The following is a 19,061-nucleotide window of genomic DNA, read 5'->3' on the forward strand; positions in this document are numbered from 1 at the left end:
GTTCCCACTCAACGCAATATAGAAAGAAGCTATATATCATTTCTAGCTATAGTAAAAGAGATATATAATATCATGAACACCATTTTTCACTGGCTGTACTGCACCATTTTTCACTGGCTGTACTGTAACTTCACAAAAGTTTGAGACGCTATAATTTCACACGTTAATTTCTCATCTGACAATTCCATAACGATGACTGACTTGTTTCTTTGCTACCGAGTCAGTACCGGTGGCGTATTTATTCCTGCTTCCACTGTGGCCACCAACAAAATATCTGACTCAGATTAACCAAGCGCCGAAAATCTGAATCTGAATCTGCTTGCACTCTGGCCGTAGTGTAACAGTGGCAGCATGCATTGCAGCTTGAGGGCTCTCAAATGCTGTTCTGATCAGGTCTGACTGGTGTGCAAGTCATTAGAAAGTGATCGGTCTGTCAGTGGTAGAGCTTGGCGTGAGAGGCCCACCTAAGCCCCTGTCACACGGAGCTGGTTCCAGCAGCTGGTTCTCGCTGCGAGATCCAGCAGCTTTAGTTGCTAGTTCTCCAGCGCGCTAGAAGTCCTGTCAGACGAAGCTGGAGAACTAGCGCTACAACTTACAAGTTTGGTGATGTAATTGGAACTGACTGTGTAGTAAACAAAAATAATGTCTTCTGTTGCTATTAGAATTGATGTTTTGTCTATGATCAGCTATCATAAAATTAAAAAGTGCAAGGAAAAAATATACTTTTAATATAAAAACACTATTATTTTGTATCTACTACGGGCAAATAAATTAACTAATTAAAATCGAATAAGTTGTGGTAGGCGTATAACAAAAGGACTTTATCTTTCAAAAACACATTCATTTAATTAATATATGTGAGATGTAGCAATCGTAACAACGAGAAAATTACGACAATGTATGAACAATTTCTAAACATGAAAGTGTAAATTTATTCTTGATTAGTTTAAATGTGTTTAATTAATTTACCTAACCCGCCATGTTAAACTTCCCTATCCCAAGCGTGATGTATACAACTTCCTTACTTCTCGAGTGATGTAAAGTTGAAAAAAACTCACTCGGTGATGTAATGAAACCCATTTAATTAACATTGAGTGCTTAACTTAAAAAATATACCTCTATGGAGCCAACGACGTTCAACGCTAGAAATCAGCTGTGCTCGCTGTGCTCTTGAATTTTATTGTTATGTTTTGAAGAATTTTGATAACCTAGCTTTTGTTTGTACATGAATGTACTGTTAGAAGATGAGTGAAATGGACAGTGAAAAATATTGTTCGTAACCTCCTGTATATTGTCGGGTCAGGTAAAATCTTGTACGTTACACGTTACGCAAGAGCGTATTTACATCACTTCGGTAAATTATGCAACTCGCTTCCGCTCGTTGCACAACATTCACCTGCGTGATGTAAATGCGCTCTTACTACACTTATAATAATAGCTATTACATTCATTTTTCTGATTGCGAGAACTAGCACGATACTGTCAGACAGAGCTGGAATGATGCTAGAGACTACAGCTGGGTGGTCACATGACCTGCTAGTGACTGTTCAAGCGCTTGTAATATTAAACTGTTTAAAACCTCCAGCGGCTGGAGATACCAGCTCATGCGAGTGTTACTAGCGGCTGGAGAGTCAGTCACACGATGCTGGTTTTCCGCTGGTTCTAGCTGCTAGTTACTAGCGGCTAGAAAACCAGCTCCGTGTGACAGGGGCTTAACAGACAGTTTAGTGGTAGAGCTTGACGTGAGAGACAGTTTAGCTGGAGATTGACAAGATGGATGGATTATGGATGGATATTTTGTGATTTGCACATCTCATCAAGCATTTCACTATTTGTTCCCATCCTTCCTGAGTGTGTGTCCACCAAAAGTTCTTTGAAGAGAATTATGTTTTTTTTCTCGTAGGTAAGTTAGGAGAAAGCATTACAAAAGTAAGCATGGCTATAGGTTGGACATAGTTAAATATTAGAATTATTATAATTCATGGGTCTCAGAGTTCATAGGATTAATTATAAGCATAACTTTATAAACACGAATTAGACATTAGACAAAATTCTTTATCAGTAATTTCCTCGAGAAATACTTATACTTTTCAATGAAATGGTAACCATACAAAGTAGGTAAGCCAAGTATGAATGGAGATGAGTAATACAATGGCGTCAGGTTTGTTTCGATCTATTGCTTCACAATTCAAAGTCATTACCCTTTATTCTGTTTAGTTGGACGATTTTCCAATGAGAAGTATCGTTTAAACTGTTTTTTACTGGAGTTTTCTACAGTTACCATCATAGACCAAATTATTTCAATATATTAGTGAAAATCAACTTTTATGAAAATCCTAGCTTAAAACCTTAAATCCTTACTTTTATGAAAAACCAATTTAAAAATAAATTGTTATCAGGGTACAAAAGAAAATATTTGTTACATCAAAATTATTTTTTATTTATAGCTCTAACTTACACTTAACATTAATTAATAATACAACATAAAAAAGCACTTAATAAATAATACTCTTTGGTTAACAATGCCGTGTTATGTGTTCACTTCTTGCTGGTAAGAAAGTCGACCATCCCTTTGAATGCTTCAACCCCCTGTTGGTTGACTTCGTAGCCGGGAAGGGTAGTCTTGGACTTGGCAAGCCACGCTGCTACATTGGGGTACTTGCTGACTTCATAGCCAACCACCTGAGAATAAAGTTCTTATTAGACCTTTGAGCTCAAATAGCCGAAATATCGGACAAAATAATCTCTTAACCAATTTTTCCTTACACTAATTTGAGCAAAACTATTTTTTTTTTACTTATAGGTAGACTGGTATGTGCTGCAATCTATGAGTTTAAGTTTAGATCCACCATGCTTGTGCTTTAGGTCAACCAGGGTATACTGTACAGTACTGATATTGTCCACCACTTAGTCTTGTGAATAGTGAATGTAATGCAAGATTTTAGTACATGTCTGCATTGTCTGCGATGTTTACAATATTGTTAGGTTTACAATTTCAACTACTTTTTTATTTCACCCTGCCTCACAACTGGTTAAAAATAAATTAAGTAGAATATTTTGGGAATCTAAATTCTTCATTTAATGATTTTAAAGTTATTTAATCATGAAAAAATAACAAATTGTTTAAGCAATGAAGGCAGTTGTAGCTGTGTTTTTGTGCAGCTTTAAGAGGATATTTTTTTAGCTTCACACCGCGTTGCAAATTTAAAAGATACTATTTGAACATGAAAATAGGTTTCCAAATAAAACTCTTGAAGCATTTTCTGAAATAAGACATGAGCAATTTGCAACTTTATTGTTATCATATAGTATCTTACCTCAGCAGTGGAGACAGTGACAGCTATGGCGATGTCTGCAATAGTGATGTCATCTCCAGCAACCCAGCGGGTCTTTTCCAAGAACTGGTCCAGGAAACTGAAGGCCTCATCCAACTTCTTTTTCTTCTCCTCGTCAAATGGCACGCCGGCGAAGAAATTTGGGTACTGTAAGAGATAAAGGATAGTCAAAATTTACAGGTTTATTATTAACATTTCTTAAGTTTATATTTGTCAACATGTTTTCAAACTTAAAGAGGTAAGGTAGGAACACATTAGGTGTTCAAGCAACTTTTAAAGGCAGATGATGAGAGAAACACTTTGCAAATTAACGGTTCTTTAAAGGATTAGTTTGGAAAAGTGTGGGAAATTATTCAGTATCTTAAACAATGAACATCCCTGCAAGACCTAATAATATTCCACCGCCGTCTGTCCTTTAACAACTTGACTGTGCCACCGAAAAATTAAAACTTAATATTTGACTGACCTCAATCCTACTACAACTTTATTCATTTCTCAAGCAAATGCATAAGAACCTACTTACATAGTAGTCAGCGAATCTCTGGAAAAGAGTTCCGGCATCAAAATACAGCCTCTGGTTGACAACGGCTCGCTTCTTGATGCAGCGAGGGTAGAGAGAGTCATCTTTGCCATACTTGTCTGCCAGGTATGTGATGATTGCTCGACTACAAAAGGAAAACTTTGATTAGTTTGAATTAAAAAACACCAACTTTAGTCCATCCTCATCTCTCAATATGCTCAATAGGACAAATTGATGGGTGAATAAATTATTGCACAGTGATGTAATTGTGGCAAATGTCTTTTGTCAACTATGTGGCTTATGGCATATGTTGTGGTTTTGAAAAATTATATTTTGCCGTGAAATTTTCTATATTTAAATTCACTGCAGCTGAGTTAAACAAACTGCAGCCTGGTGTTTTGTGTTTTCCTATGTACAATCCTCTATAAACATGTTGAAGATTAAAGAAAGAGATAATCCCAAAGAACATGTTAAGACATATCAAAAAGATAATTCTGCTAATCCTATAAAGAATTATCTTATCAAGCCTATTTTCCGCAAAATAGGTAACACAACTCATTTTGATCATTCACGGGTCAACTTTATCAACTTTTATCTAACAAAAGCCTCAAGTGGTAGGTTTAACAGCCAACATATTCAGACATAACCATAGCTATCAATTACCTCAGTATTTGGTTATGCAATTTACTCACCTTTCATTTAGTGTGATATCATTGTCAACAATGGCAGGGACTGTGTGTTGAGGGTTAATCTGAAAAAGAAAAAAAATTTAAACATTTAGTTTTGTTTATTTTATCAAAATAGTACATTCCATTAGAAGTACCAAAAGTGACATTTTCCGGTGTGCTCAAGTTTCGTGTGTGAGGCAAAGCCTTACACAGGAGCACAACATATCACTGCGGGGGGCTGTTAGATGTACTTACGCCACTGTGTTTTTTAATAAATAGATTCTGTTATGATAACTCCAAAAAAACTATGATCTTCTTATATCTGACAGGTTCTTGGCCCTATATATTGGACTTCCAAAATACCCTGTATTCAGTACCAATGCAAAGTATTATTAAAACAGATTGAATTTTAAAACTATAATCTTGATATTTTAATGTTTAACGCTTTAAAAGTCTTCAAACTATTTCATTCGCAGATGGAACTTCTGAATTGAACATTATTTGATATTGGTTACAAAAACCAAACTTAGTAATATTTGACAGAAAAAATCTAATGCATTATCAAATAAAGTATAGCTTAACATAAAACTTTTATCTCGTTTTCTATCAATTTTCTTTTTTTTACATCAGTCAGTACCAAACAATATTTTACAAAGCTAAGCAACTTGGTACTAATTGAAAGCACTACAGTAGTTGCGTTTGTTGGTTATATTTGACAATTTCAACACAAGTCGAATACTTTACTTTATTAGGTAACTTATCCAGTTGACTCGATACTTTTTCTCTGATAATCTTGGTACTGGATTTATGGTCATCAGTTATGAATTCTTAGCGCTGCAATCGAGAGTAGGGTTTATGTGTTTAATGCTCAAGCATGGTTCTCAGAATCGCCAGTACACATAAACAACTCTATATGTTAAAAGTCAAAAATGGAAAGAGAAATAGACTAGATAATGAGCAGAAAATAATTTAATTTCTCACAAAAGAAAAGTTACTCAATCATAGTAAAATGCTACCAAACTATATGCTGTAATCACAACATTATGTATACATATCTATGTATACACTTCAGGTGGGTTGAATTTCCATTTTATACGTTTGATTGTGCTGTACTCAACAATCTTATTCCAATCGATTTGCTTCAACGCACTGTAAGCCCCTCGGAAGTTAGTGCCGTTGTCTGCAAACAAGACTGTTGGTCGACCCCGTCTGGAAATGAATCTTCTCAAACTTTGCAAGAATGACTCAGTCGATAATGAAGTAACTAACTCCAAATGCACGGCACGGTATACTGCACATGTATATAATGTAATCCAAGCTTTTTGTCCATCTCGCAGGAAAACAGGTCCAGCTAAGTCAACTCCACAGACTTCAAAAACAGAAGCATCTCGAACCCGTTGCGAAGGAAGTGGTACTGGATCAGTATCCAAACTCTTTACACAATATCGCTTGCATTTGACACATTTGTCAATAACTGATTTTACAGTTCTTCTTCCACTAATAATCCAAACTTCTTCTCTGAGAATAGATAACAATCCTTGGACTCCAACATGTGAATTTTCTTCATGTTTGTATTGTATGTATCTGTGAACAACAGGATGGTTACTCGGCAATACTATGGGAAGATTAAAATTCCTACTATCAGGTCTCTCTGTGATTTTCGTTTTTAACCTGAATAAGCCATCACTGTCTTCAAACGGACACAATGAACTCAATTTTTCATCCTTGATACTATGGAAAGCGTCTTTCTGAATAAGTTTAAACACTCTATTTTGAGCCTTAATCAATTCATCAACCGACAATCCTCCTGATATCTTTTGTTTAGACATATTTGTGTTACAACAAAATCTCAAAATCCAGCCTACCAATCTGACGATTTTATCAAATCTGGAGAAATATCTGTAGTACCAACAATCTGTTTCAGGTTTTGAATTAATCAGAATCTTTGTGGTTGATTTGATCTTCCTAAGTTCAGAATTTACTTCTTTCTCATCACAAACATCACTGAAGTTTTGGTTAGGCCACAAGTTTGATGAGTTTCTTAGCCATTGTGGTCCCTCCCACCATTTCGACTCTACTAGCTGCTTAGGAGAACATCCACGTGAAGGCAAATCAGCTGGATTCATATGGCCTGGAACATGATTCCAAGATTCAATGTTACTAAGGGATCTTATTTCCTTTACTCGGTTCCAAACAAACACTCCCCAGTAATCTTCTCGACGAATCCATGACAAAACGGTGGTTGAGTCGGTCCAATAAAATGTTTTGACATTTTCAAATCCCATACTCTTTAAGACATTGTCAGTTAGACGAGCGCCAATGGTAGCCGCCAATAACTCCAGTCGAGGAATAGTCATCTTCTTGACAGGTGCAACTCTACTCTTCGCTTGAACTAATTGAACTGTGACAAGTCCATTAGATTCACCCCTCAGGAAAACCGCGGCCGCATAAGCGTCCTGGCTTGCATCACAAAAACAGTGAACTGTCCAAGAAATATTCCCTCCGATTTCATTCCCAAAATATCTTGGAATTTTCAAATTTGAAAAACCTCAAGTTGCTTTGCCCAATCTAAAAACAAAAGTTTCAACTCTTCTGAAACCTTGTCATCCCATCCAATTTTACTTTCCCACGTTTTCTGCAGCAATATCTTAGGCAAGAGTGTGGCAGGACAAGTTATACCTATGGGGTCAAACAACTTGTGAGCAAAAGACAAAATAGATCTCTTTGTAACAATTTCAGGCTCTTTAAACTCAAAGTTTTCAAAATTCAACTCAATCATGTCAGTATTTTTGTTCCAATTTAAACCTAAGATAGGTGTCAAGGTAGAATCATTTTTGAAACTCTGAATTTCTGTGTACTCCCAACTCCGAAGACAGAATCTAGCATCTTTCATTACAGAAGTCGCTTGATCTACAAATTGATTCAAATCTGAAAAGTCATCAAAACTTGCCATACAGTTATCTACATAGAAACTTTTCGACAGTGTCTCTACTACTTTTCTTGAGTAATTTAACGATCCAGAATCTATCAAGTCTAATGTTTTTTCTAAATGAAGTTTGATTACTGCACTTAGCATAAATGGGCTACAGGTAACTCCAAAGACCACTCTAGCGTGTCTGTAAACAACCAATTGACCATCTTCATTAATCCACAAAAAACGAAGAAAATCTCTATCGTCCCTATGTACACCAATCTGCAGAAAAGCCTTCTCGATGTCAGCAACAACTCCATATCTGTGTAGTCTAAAACGATTCAACATGGACGGAATCAATTCAATTAGATTGTCACCCTTTTCTAGACAATCGTTCAACGAGGGCTGATTCTTTTCTTTGGCGGATGCGTCAAAAACAGGTCTCAATTTCGTGGTAAGACTGTTTTCTTTTATCACACGTCGATGCGGTAGGTAGTGACCAATTTCCAAATCAGCATCGTTAACCTTCTCTATGATACCTAATTCCTCCCAGTCAGACAACACCTGTTGATATGAACTAAGATATCCACTAGAATTTAGTTTATTTGTAAGATTACTGAGTCTCTTCTGTGCTACTTTTAAATTAGTAGGAAACGGCGGGTGATCTTCAACCCATGGCAATTTGACCTGATATCTGCCATAATTTTCCACTGAAACAGATTCTACAAAATGTTCCATTGTTCTACTTTTAACTGAAGATTCACTCTTTACCTCCACTGGATCCTTGATTCCTAAAACATCCAAACTCCACAAATCTGAAATGGATTTATTATCAATAGGGGACAGTAAAGAAGTTACTGCCATAGAACTGGACCTGTCATTCCCTTCAACTGTAGTTCTTCCCATTAAAGTCCAGCCCAACAAAGTGTGCATCGCAACTAACCCGTTGGAAAGCAGATATCGTTTCTCATAGACCTTCTCTTAAGTGTATATTAGAGAGCTTTTGAAGTTAGTGCTGAGTAATTTAAACAGTAAGGTAGAAGTTTCTTGCATTTACGATAAACTGGAAACCCAACTAAGAGCATTGGAGACATTAGGAGTAACAACTGACAAATGTTCTGCTATGTTATATCCTCTTATAGAGTCTTGTTTGCCTGAGGAACTGTTGAGAGCTTGGCAGCGTCACTCCGGCTATGAAGTTGATGCTGAACTTAAGGATAGACTTGATGGTTTGATGAAGTTTCTGCAAAAGGAGGTTGCTAACGAGGAAAGGATTACTCTAGCCGCATCTGGTTTTGAAAATAGTAAGCGACCTAACCTACAGTCTAAAGTAAGTAAATCTACTGTATTTCGACCTAAGCCGAGTTACGCCAGACATACTGAAATGATGCCGACAGCTGCTGGTTTAGTTAACCCAACGATGTCTGATAATTTAAATACTAAAGACGCTAAATGTATGTTTTGTGGTTCTAACCACTTAGCTGAAAACTGTAAAGACAGTAGATTGACAGTAGATGAGAAGGTGAAAATCGTTGGAAAAAATGGTTGTTGCTTTACTTGCTTGAAGTATGGTCATAGGAGTGCGCAATGTAAAGTTTCCCGGCAACGTCTGCACCTATCAGAACTTCAATAGGTCCGTCTCCATCTGTTACATTAATTCCCAGTGTTCCAAGCTCAATGGACCAAGGACCAGGCTTAACTGTTGTAACATCGTTACAAATTATATCTTGATCAAGAACATCAAAATTGCAGGCATAACTGTTATTTAAGTCACTTAGTCTAACCTTATAACACGCATGTTCAATTGTTTCAGTACTAGTGCCACCAAATAAAGCATGAGCTAGCTTCTCCTTTCTGACTATGTCGTATCCAAATTCCTTTGCTGTATTTTTCAAAATATAAGACCGTTGTGATCCAGTATCTATTAAAGCACGTGCTGTTCGCTCTCGATTTTGGTTTCTAATTTTTACTAAAAAGGTTTGTAAAAACACTTCTGTGTGAACATTGTTTGCTAGAGAACTTTCTTTGCCTGGTTGTTCACTCAATGAACTTCCTTCTGCAGCAGATGCCCTACACATAACAGCGGTGTGCCTCTTTCCACAGATGGGACATTTTACTCTAACTTTACATTGCGCACTCCTATGACCATACTTCAAGCAAGTAAAGCAACAACCATTTTTTCCAACGATTTTCACCTTCTCATCTACTGTCAATCTACTGTCTTTACAGTTTTCAGCTAAGTGGTTAGAACCACAAAACATACATTTAGCGTCTTTAGTATTTAAATTATCAGACATCGTTGGGTTAACTAAACCAGCAGCTGTCGGCATCATTTCAGTATGTCTGGCGTAACTCGGCTTAGGTCGAAATACAGTAGATTTACTTACTTTAGACTGTAGGTTAGGTCGCTTACTATTTTCAAAACCAGATGCGGCTAGAGTAATCCTTTCCTCGTTAGCAACCTCCTTTTGCAGAAACTTCATCAAACCATCAAGTCTATCCTTAAGTTCAGCATCAACTTCATAGCCGGAGTGACGCTGCCAAGCTCTCAACAGTTCCTCAGGCAAACAAGACTCTATAAGAGGATATAACATAGCAGAACATTTGTCAGTTGTTACTCCTAATGTCTCCAATGCTCTTAGTTGGGTTTCCAGTTTATCGTAAATGCAAGAAACTTCTACCTTACTGTTTAAATTACTCAGCACTAACTTCAAAAGCTCTCTAATATACACTTCTATGAGAAGGTCATCTCTACCAAAACGACTTTTAAGACTTTGCAAAGCTTTTGAATAGTTCTCAGCGGTAGCAGGATAACTTTCGACCAGCTGACGAGCCCTAGAATTAGCTAAAGTAGCCTGCACAAGATAATGATATTTATCAATATCGTCAATATTCTCGTCATCATCTATTCTTTTGAATTGTGCCCAAAAAGGGAGCCAATCCTTCAAATCCCCGCTAAACTTTGTGAATTCAATAGTAGGTAGCCTCAGCTTAGTCCTAACAGCAGTAGATTTACTCATTACAGACCCATTGGATTTAGGTGAAGTGGCCCTAGACCTAATCAATCTACTCTGTACAGCTAAACTAATTCGATTAAACTTCTCTACATATTCATCTGCTAGCCTAACTTCTTCATTTAACTCTTCTTCATCTGCTTCAGAATCAAGCAAGAAATCTAAAATTTCCCTGTCTAAAGTTTTTAGTTCTTCTATCTTACCTTCCAGAGAGCTCAATTTACCCTGTATATTGTGTAGGTCTTGCTCATCTTTGCTTAACTCCTCATTTATCCCATTATAAATTCTGGTAAATGCTGTTCTCAAGGTTTTTCTTAGTTTCCTATTTCTTTCCATTATCTCAATAGTGACTATCTGTTTAAGAACTCATACAGTCCTGTCACGGTCGCCAAATGTTAAAAGTCAAAAATGGAAAGAGAAATAGACTAGATACTGGGCAGAAAATAATTTAATTATTCACAAAAGAAAAGTTACTCAATCATAGTAAAATGCTACCAAACTATTATTTCTATTTTCAACATAACAATTCATTCCAAAATCATATGTCTCAAAATTATAAAAGTTCATATTTTCATAGCAGCTGGAAAAGACAATACAAAATATAAACCATAGATTATTTAAGTGAAATGTTTGTATACTATATCCAACACTATATGTATTGGAGTCTGAGTGTAAACGGACAGAGACGAGTTAAAATAGTACTCTGAGTTATTACTGTGAGTCAAAAGCGCCACAGACCAGGCCCGTTTTTGACCCTGTCAGTGCCCTAGGCACAACTAATAGTAGCGCCCCTTTGCAATATATATACAGGGTGTCCACCAACCAGGAAAACCGGGAATCCGTGAATTATGCATAAGGTTTTTGAACCAGTGAATTTTGTATATCCACCTGGAATTTTCAATTTACCGCCATCGCGAATGACAACCAGTGCCGGATTTACCACTAGGCCGATTAGGCCGCGGCCTAGGGCCGCAAGCAAGAGGGGGCCGCAGAAGATTGCACAACAATTTTTTTAGATAAACAAATAATTTTTTTAACCATTAGTTTGCCGCGATCACAGGTGACCATAATAATGTTTCTATGATTGCGGCCCACAGAAGATGTTCACGATTTTGCCGCGGCCGTGGGTGTCGATGATGATGTCCCTGTGATTGCGGCCCGCGGGAGATGTTCACGATTTTGCCGCGGCCGTGGGTGTCGATGATGATGTCCCCGTGATTGCGGCATGCGGGAGATGTTAACGATTTTGCCGCAGCCGTGGGTGTTGATGATGATGTCCCTGTGATTGCGGGCCACGGGAGATGTTAAGGGGATACGCCACTATCTCTGGGCCATATTTTTTATTTATTTTACATTTTCCAAAAGTTGCATTTTTAGATAGGTTATTTAGTTGTGAACATTTACCTAAAAAATGTTTCCAATCTGACAACTCCTAGTATAAAATAAATAAAATATAAAACGCCGCAACCAGTAATTTGAAAAAAACTTTGACTATTTATTTTTTTTGTTCCTGATATTTACATTTTTGATTTTGTATCATAATTATGTATTATGAAGGTTTAAAGTAGGGTACATTTATTTAAAACAAAATAAGTACTTTGGTATTTTTATATATAATATAAAATAATAAACTAGTGTTGTCATGGGGATTTTAGTTCTGCCAATCACCTGCGATTATCTCAATACCGTGTTTTTTAGGTTGTTATTGTACAAAAGTTAGAATAACTCCGTTAGTACTATACTTATAGTATTCAAATTTTCACCAGACCTTCTTTATAAAGTAATAAGGGATTGTGTGTATAAAAACCCCTATAGCATTACATTTACTAAAACTATTTATGTTTACGCTTAATTTTTAAATTTTTTTAGCTTTTTTTATATTTTGAATAAAGTGTCCTAAAAATCTTGTTTTGTTAGTTACCATAACGATTATACACAGAATGACTCATTATTTAATCCTGAATCAGGAAATAAATAGAATATGTCATTCAGTTCAGTAGTTAAAAAGTTATTCTCAATACCGAATCCCTAAAAATTTGGGTGAAAAAAACTAAAACCGCATATACATTTAGTAAATAAGTCATAAATTCAATTTTTTGGACCTAAATCTTCTAAATAAGTCGAGTATAAACAAAATATACTAATTAGGTTGACAAAAATTAAAAAATAAAAATAAAGTTGGAGATAGTGGCGTATCCCCTTAACGATTTTACTGCGGTCGCGGGTGACGGTGATAATGTCCCTTTGTTGCAGCCCGTGGGGATGTTCATGATTTTGCCACGCTCTCGTATACCTATGATTGCTTTGACTTGATTTAGGAGAGATGTCCACGATTTCATCCACGATCACGGGTGTCAATGATGATGTCCCCTTGATAGTGATGTGGGCCGGGTAAATACCCAGTGGGTAGGTAAATATAAATTGGGTATTTACCTGGGTATTTACCCCAGGCCCGGGTAAATACCCAAAAACTGGGTATTTATCATTTGTATTAAAGTTAGAGAAGATTGAGATGTTTTTTTGCAATTATTACCTTGTAAAGATAGCAAAATGATAATAAAATGTGTTAAACAAAATTTAATATGGTCACTACTAGCATTTTACTTCTCGGTATGATCACCATAAATACCCAGGTCTGAGCATAAAGCATAATCGGCATAAATACCCTTGTCGCATGGTTGCACTGGTCCTGACTACTTATGATTTTTTAATTTCTATGATAGATAGATGAATTTATTTTATTAAAAGTGAAGAAAAATAATTTGTAAAATAATAATTATTATTTAGAAAGACAGGAAAATTTAACCTAGTAGTGGCCTATGTGTAAACAACTTAAGAAAATAATTAAAATTCAAACTGTAGGATGGCAGGATTTAATAATATTTTTGTTCTAGATCTTTTGTTGGTATCAAAATAAAAATAAAACTAATTTCATAAACTTGTGATACAACAAATTTGAATCTATAGCACAATAAATCTTTCAAAAATATATATCAAAGTTAGACCAAAAAACAGGAGATAAATCTTTTAGTAGGTTTATCCAAATATATTATTGTTCCCAACTAAGCGGTAACACAGAAAAGTTTAATGCAGACTCCTTCTTATCCAGACACCTTTTAACTGGACAATTTTTACCAGCCCATTGGTTTAACCCAACGATGTAAAAACTTCGTTTAACCTGACTAGATTGGCAAGAAATGAGCGGTACTGAAACGACTGTTCTCGTGGGAAAGATTTGAGACCAGTGATCACGTATCTAAATACAATGCTCTCCTAAATTAAAGTCGAATATGACAGTACCGGTACACGGTTTCCGTTTTAACAAGTTTTTGGGGACGTCGGTTTAACCAGCAAAACCGTTATCTGGACTAGCCTCGGTCCCGAGGAGTCCGGATAAGAGGGAGTCTACTGTACTTTCAGTATTCTGCCATTCTGCCTATATCAATCAGGCCTTGGGTCTGTCTAGCCTTCCAAGCCATTTTACAAAATAATAATTTTGTTAACTATCATAATTTAATAACAGTAGAAGTAGGTTTAGGTTCACTATTTTTTGATGAGGTGTTGTCTTGATTTCATAAAAAAAGTGCTAAATCTTTAAATAAAAGGTACTAGCAAAGCTTCAAGTTACTGTAAAAGGTGTTTATCCTAATTTATCATGTAATGACAACAATAACATATTTAGGGGTGGATAAAATGAATTTCAATTGATTTCATAAATACCCAAAATACCCGGGTATTTATGAATTTTGGGTATTTACCCGGGTAAATACCCAGGGTATTTACCCTGAGTTTTAAATACCTGGGTATTTTACATCACTACCCCTTGATGCATAAGAGATATTCACGATTATTTCCGCGATTGCAAGGAATTTCCACCACAGGGGGAGGGGGAGGGCCGCTCAAGTAATTTGGCCTAGGGCCTCAAGTACCCTAAATCCGGCACTGATGACAACAGTGACGTTTCAGTGACCGCAGGAGATGACAATATGTTTACACACAGCTGCGAGGGATTATCAGAATTTTCCCTCATTCGCGGTAGACAATGATAATCTCCTCACGACTTTGGGATATGTACATATATTGCAGAGATTGTGGAAGGCAATAATTATGTCTACATGACCAAAAATAGTCAGAATTTTGCCTCAATCGTGGGAGACGGTTACGATGTCTACACGGCTGCGAGGGATTATCAGAAGTTTACTGCATCATGCAAATACAACCGCCAATTTTTTTTTTTTTTCTCAATATTTTGGCGCCCCCAAAAAAGCTAATCGCCTCGCGCCTTAGACACGTGCCTACCGTGCCTATTTGGTAAATTGGCCCTGCCACAGACGAGTAGAGTAATCGAATACTAAATGGATTCAGAGCAGAATTGAGCAAATATTCTAGCAAACTAAATACTTGTACTCATCACATTACTACTCAAATGTGTAGGACATCTCACCTGCAGATACTGAGGTTCCATGTGCTCTCCCTTGGCCAGGTCTACAATGCGGGGCTCCACCGGGACACCGAGGGCCTTAGCAGTCATCAGCACCACTCGGCTAGGAGGGCTGGCCGGAGCGTAGTATACCTTGATGGGAGTAGTCATCTTCAACTGTAACATGAAAAATAACCAATTGAGATTAAGTTTTCAGTGATAAAAAGTAAGTGAGGTAGCACATCATCAATCAGTGTAAGTGCTTTTCAATGAAATGTCAAAAGATTATACTCGTTTTCTACTGAATTTGCTTTCCTGCCGTTGTTGCATTGTTACAGTATCTAGTTTGATTATTGACTGATAAAATCTATGAATGTGTATACTCCCAGGGACATTAAAAATTATTAGATGGTGCAAGGTTTTGTTTAAGGTTTAATTACCTGCTTAGACATAAACATAAGTCAGTTAAATGAATGCAGTGGTAAACATAGGGCCAGCTACTTTCTTTAAAAAATTGAAAATGTAGCTAATCATATTTGAGTAAATAACTATACAGTAATGTAAATCAGTTACAAAATTATAAGCATACATATTTTTTATTATTTTTTATTTGACACTTTAAACCTCTGAATGATGCAGCATTTTTAAGAACAGTTCATTATACCATAAATATATCCAAATTTAGTATCAATAAATCTTCAATAGCTCAATAATGTAGACAAGTTCAAGCTGTGCATTTTAGTCTCTATTATCTTTAAGATAGCTGTTTATCTCTAACAAGGTGTGTGTTTGTTTAATAGATGAGTCAACAATATAACTCCATTACCTGAAATGAGTATATCTGGACTAACTCATGTTTGATAATGATAGTGGGAAATCGTTGTTACAGTAAAACTTCACTTACTCCACAATTTGTGGACCCAGAGTTTGTCGAGTTTGAGGTTGTCGACTTATTCAGAACATTGAAATTTTTTATTGTTTTTATAAATGATTACCAAAAAAGAGACTAATTTTACATAGGTATTTTACTTTATGAACTGTACTGCAAAAAATACACCACGCTGTATAGCTCATCAATCATCATAAAGTTCTGAACTTTTAAAGAATATTTTATGAACCCAAACTCTGTTGGTCATTAGATTGTATATGTATAAACTTTGACTTAGGAGCTAGTGACAAGCAGAAGTTGATGAAGAATGTAATACAAATACTTGCTTATTATAATAGCAAGCAGCAGCAAGCAGGCATACCCAAACCCCTTAGCTATTGAGTGTTTTCAACAGCTACAATTATTACTTTATCAATGTTTTTTTTATATAGAGATTCAATTAGTTCTTAGTTTCAATTAGTGTTCATTATACAGTATATTGTATGAATTAAAATGGGTAACTAAAAAATATTCTTAATGGGGTAGGTAAATCGAACTATACCGATATCTACTTCAAAATACTCAACCATAGAATTTTACTACATTTTAGTTCACATTAAATTTAAATTAATTAAAATAATGTCCCAAGTAATAGCAACAAGTAAGAATGCATGATGGAGGGTAACTATGTTTTAATTCAAATAAATATTTATTGTAGGTAAATTAAAATCATAGACTTGACTTGTGATACTGCAAGTAAACTTCTCAACCTATTGTGAACTGGGGCTACTTGACTGCATTTGTATTATGTTCAGTGTATTGAAGAGACTATAATATTAATAAATATGATTTATTATTCTCTTTTATTTTTATGTAAATTAGACCTACAGTTTAGGGACTCATTAGCATATCAGTTTAATTAGGTCAAATTGTCATTATGAATGCAACTTTCCAACATACCCTGGCCCACAACAATGTCAAGTTAGTAAAATAACAAGATAACATATATACAGACAAAAATAACACGTTCTTTCAATATTTCAATAACTTTTGTGTAGCCTACTTCTTCAATAAAATAAAAATGCTTGGATAAAATTAAATAATTTTTTTTAAGCCAATCGACTAGCATTTTGATTTTGTTGCTACAAAAACGTTCTTTGTCTTAAAGAAGCTAACAATTCTTAATCTTATTCTTAAAACAATCTTTAAATAAGCTGAAACAGCTTTCCTTACCTGATCAAACTTGTACTAGATAACAAACACAACACACTGACTGAAGCCAACGATGTTCTGTTCTGTTCTGGAATGAAGCGGTGAGAAGGTGCGTCGTAGTTTTATGTAGCGTCGGTGTGTCGGCCAATCAGAAACGGTGGGTATGACATCATCGTGGGTATTCCCAAGGTCCTTTCCTCACACATCGGCCGGCCGACCGTGGCGCTGAGAGTGAGTCATCCACGCACTACTGAGAGGACTTCTTGGTATTGTTGTGGTGTATTGTTGGAAAGTTACATTCATTCCAGCTCTCGGCGCTAGAACTGAAGAGGGGAGGTTGTCGAAAACCCATGACGTTAAACCTGTTGAGTGGGCTTGGGTCTTGGTTTTTAAGGAATTTATTCGTTATTTTGTGGGATGAACCGGCGTGTAGGAGCATGGAGATATACTCCTTTTATCTATGGTAGGAGTGTTCGTCTTTGGATACTCAATTAGACATCTCATCTACATGGTCAAGCTGTGTAGCCGATTCTTTAGTGGAAGGGTGACCTTTTCCATGTTAAAAATAACTTATCCGTGGTTTAAGAGCAACTGACAAAGCGCAGTTGTTGTATTCAGTTTTTCTTCACCTGTACGCCATATCTTTAGTCAAAAATATGTCATTATGTTTTACGCACCACACCAATGTTAGCAATAAATTGTTATACCGCTACGTATTGTTTTGTTAATTACAGCATATTATTGTAAATGGTTGTTACCGTCAAATAAATAAATTATAGAAATTGCACGGTTTGGAAGAGGACCCGGCTCTCTCTCTCATAGTTAAAATTGGGCTTTAAGTAAATAAACATAAATAGTTCTTGTAAGAAATAGCTTATATTAGTCAGTAGCAAATCCATCATCCCATTAATTCCAACACAGGTCCTTTTATTTACTCTCCTTGAAATATCTACTCTTGTCCTAATTGTGGTCAATAAAACAACATAATATATTTCAGGATCGAAGCCTCTGATATATAGGTGAGAATAATCAATTTAGCACCCAACTAAAAAACAGCCGTTTTTTGACCGTGTTATATTCTAAAAGGTGCGTCGTACCATTGAGTCATTAGTTGTACTTTTGCGTATGTAATCTTTGGTTGTACACACTACAGTAATTGTATGCGTATTGCGTGTGTTGGTGGGGGAGGGGAGGGGGGGGGTTAGCATGACTTATTGACCTGAAAAATAGCTGATAAATAGTGTGAGGATTGTCGAGAGAACATTAACTAATGCCATAGATAAAAACATAGTCTAATGGGTTTAATAACACGAGCTGTAGGTTTAAGAGTACTTGCAAAACTATTATTAATGCAAGAATGCTGCAATTTTTATTTTGACGCCATATCCATGTATATTAAGAACAGAAGAACGAATGTTAGAACAGAAAGGTGTTGATCATAAACATTAACAATGATGTCACTGGACCGATAGTAAACACGTTTGTATTAATTATTACTTGAATAAGAACTGTAAAAAACTTCCAAAACATTATGTTTTGGTAGATAGGTTAATGTCATCGGTTTTTCTAGTGGGGCCTTGGTATAAGACGGTCTAGTGGCGTTACTGTATTTTGTTTCTGGGGCCCTATTTTTGAAATGGTTGACAGTTGAGTCAATCGTCAGCACTCAGCTCAACCAACAACATGATTTGGTATTTTTGAAACCCAACAGTTGGGAAGCGAGTTGGGAATCACTAGTTGAGAGACTCGTGGTGGAAATGTAGAGCATACGACCGTCAAAAATTCAGATGACGTCATTTTGAACCAATCACAATGCAGAGTTCTTGCGGACTTCGATTTAACCTCTTCTTACTCTAAAATCTGGCAGCTAATCTCAATCTGCCATATTTCGAGACACTGAGGTAAACTGTCAACTCCGTTCTTGAGAAATTGAGATTGAGGTTATGTCTTGCTTAATCTTAGTGATTGCAAAGTACCTTAACTTTAATTATCTAAAGTAAACTAAATAAAGTAATAAACTTAAGTATAAAAAATAAAATTTACTATGGATGTTTGTTTTAGGGTGTAGCTAATTATAAGTTTAGGCATAGGCTGCACTTTACTTTAGGTCCTA

General features: G+C 36.0%; 1 protein-coding gene across 1 annotated transcript; it reads right to left on the minus strand.

Annotated features, from left to right (window-relative positions):
- Positions 1-2,415: 2,415 nt before the first annotated feature.
- On the minus strand, positions 2,416-17,084 carry LOC128989890 (glutathione S-transferase 1-1-like). The gene is made up of 6 exons (XM_054412015.1): positions 16,970-17,084; positions 14,893-15,045; positions 4,548-4,606; positions 3,859-4,000; positions 3,318-3,482; positions 2,416-2,682 (listed from the first exon to the last, which is right to left on the minus strand). The coding sequence occupies exons 2-6, from the start codon at positions 15,037-15,039 to the stop codon at positions 2,539-2,541; spliced, it is 657 nt and encodes a 218-aa protein (XP_054267990.1). The 5' UTR covers positions 15,040-15,045; positions 16,970-17,084; the 3' UTR covers positions 2,416-2,538.
- Positions 17,085-19,061: the final 1,977 nt, after the last annotated feature.

Source organism: Macrosteles quadrilineatus, unplaced genomic scaffold, assembly GCF_028750875.1.
Source record: "Macrosteles quadrilineatus isolate MER2022 unplaced genomic scaffold, UCM_ALF_1.0 Scaffold_3__2_contigs__length_128488019, whole genome shotgun sequence".
NCBI classification, from domain to species: domain Eukaryota; kingdom Metazoa; phylum Arthropoda; class Insecta; order Hemiptera; family Cicadellidae; genus Macrosteles; species Macrosteles quadrilineatus.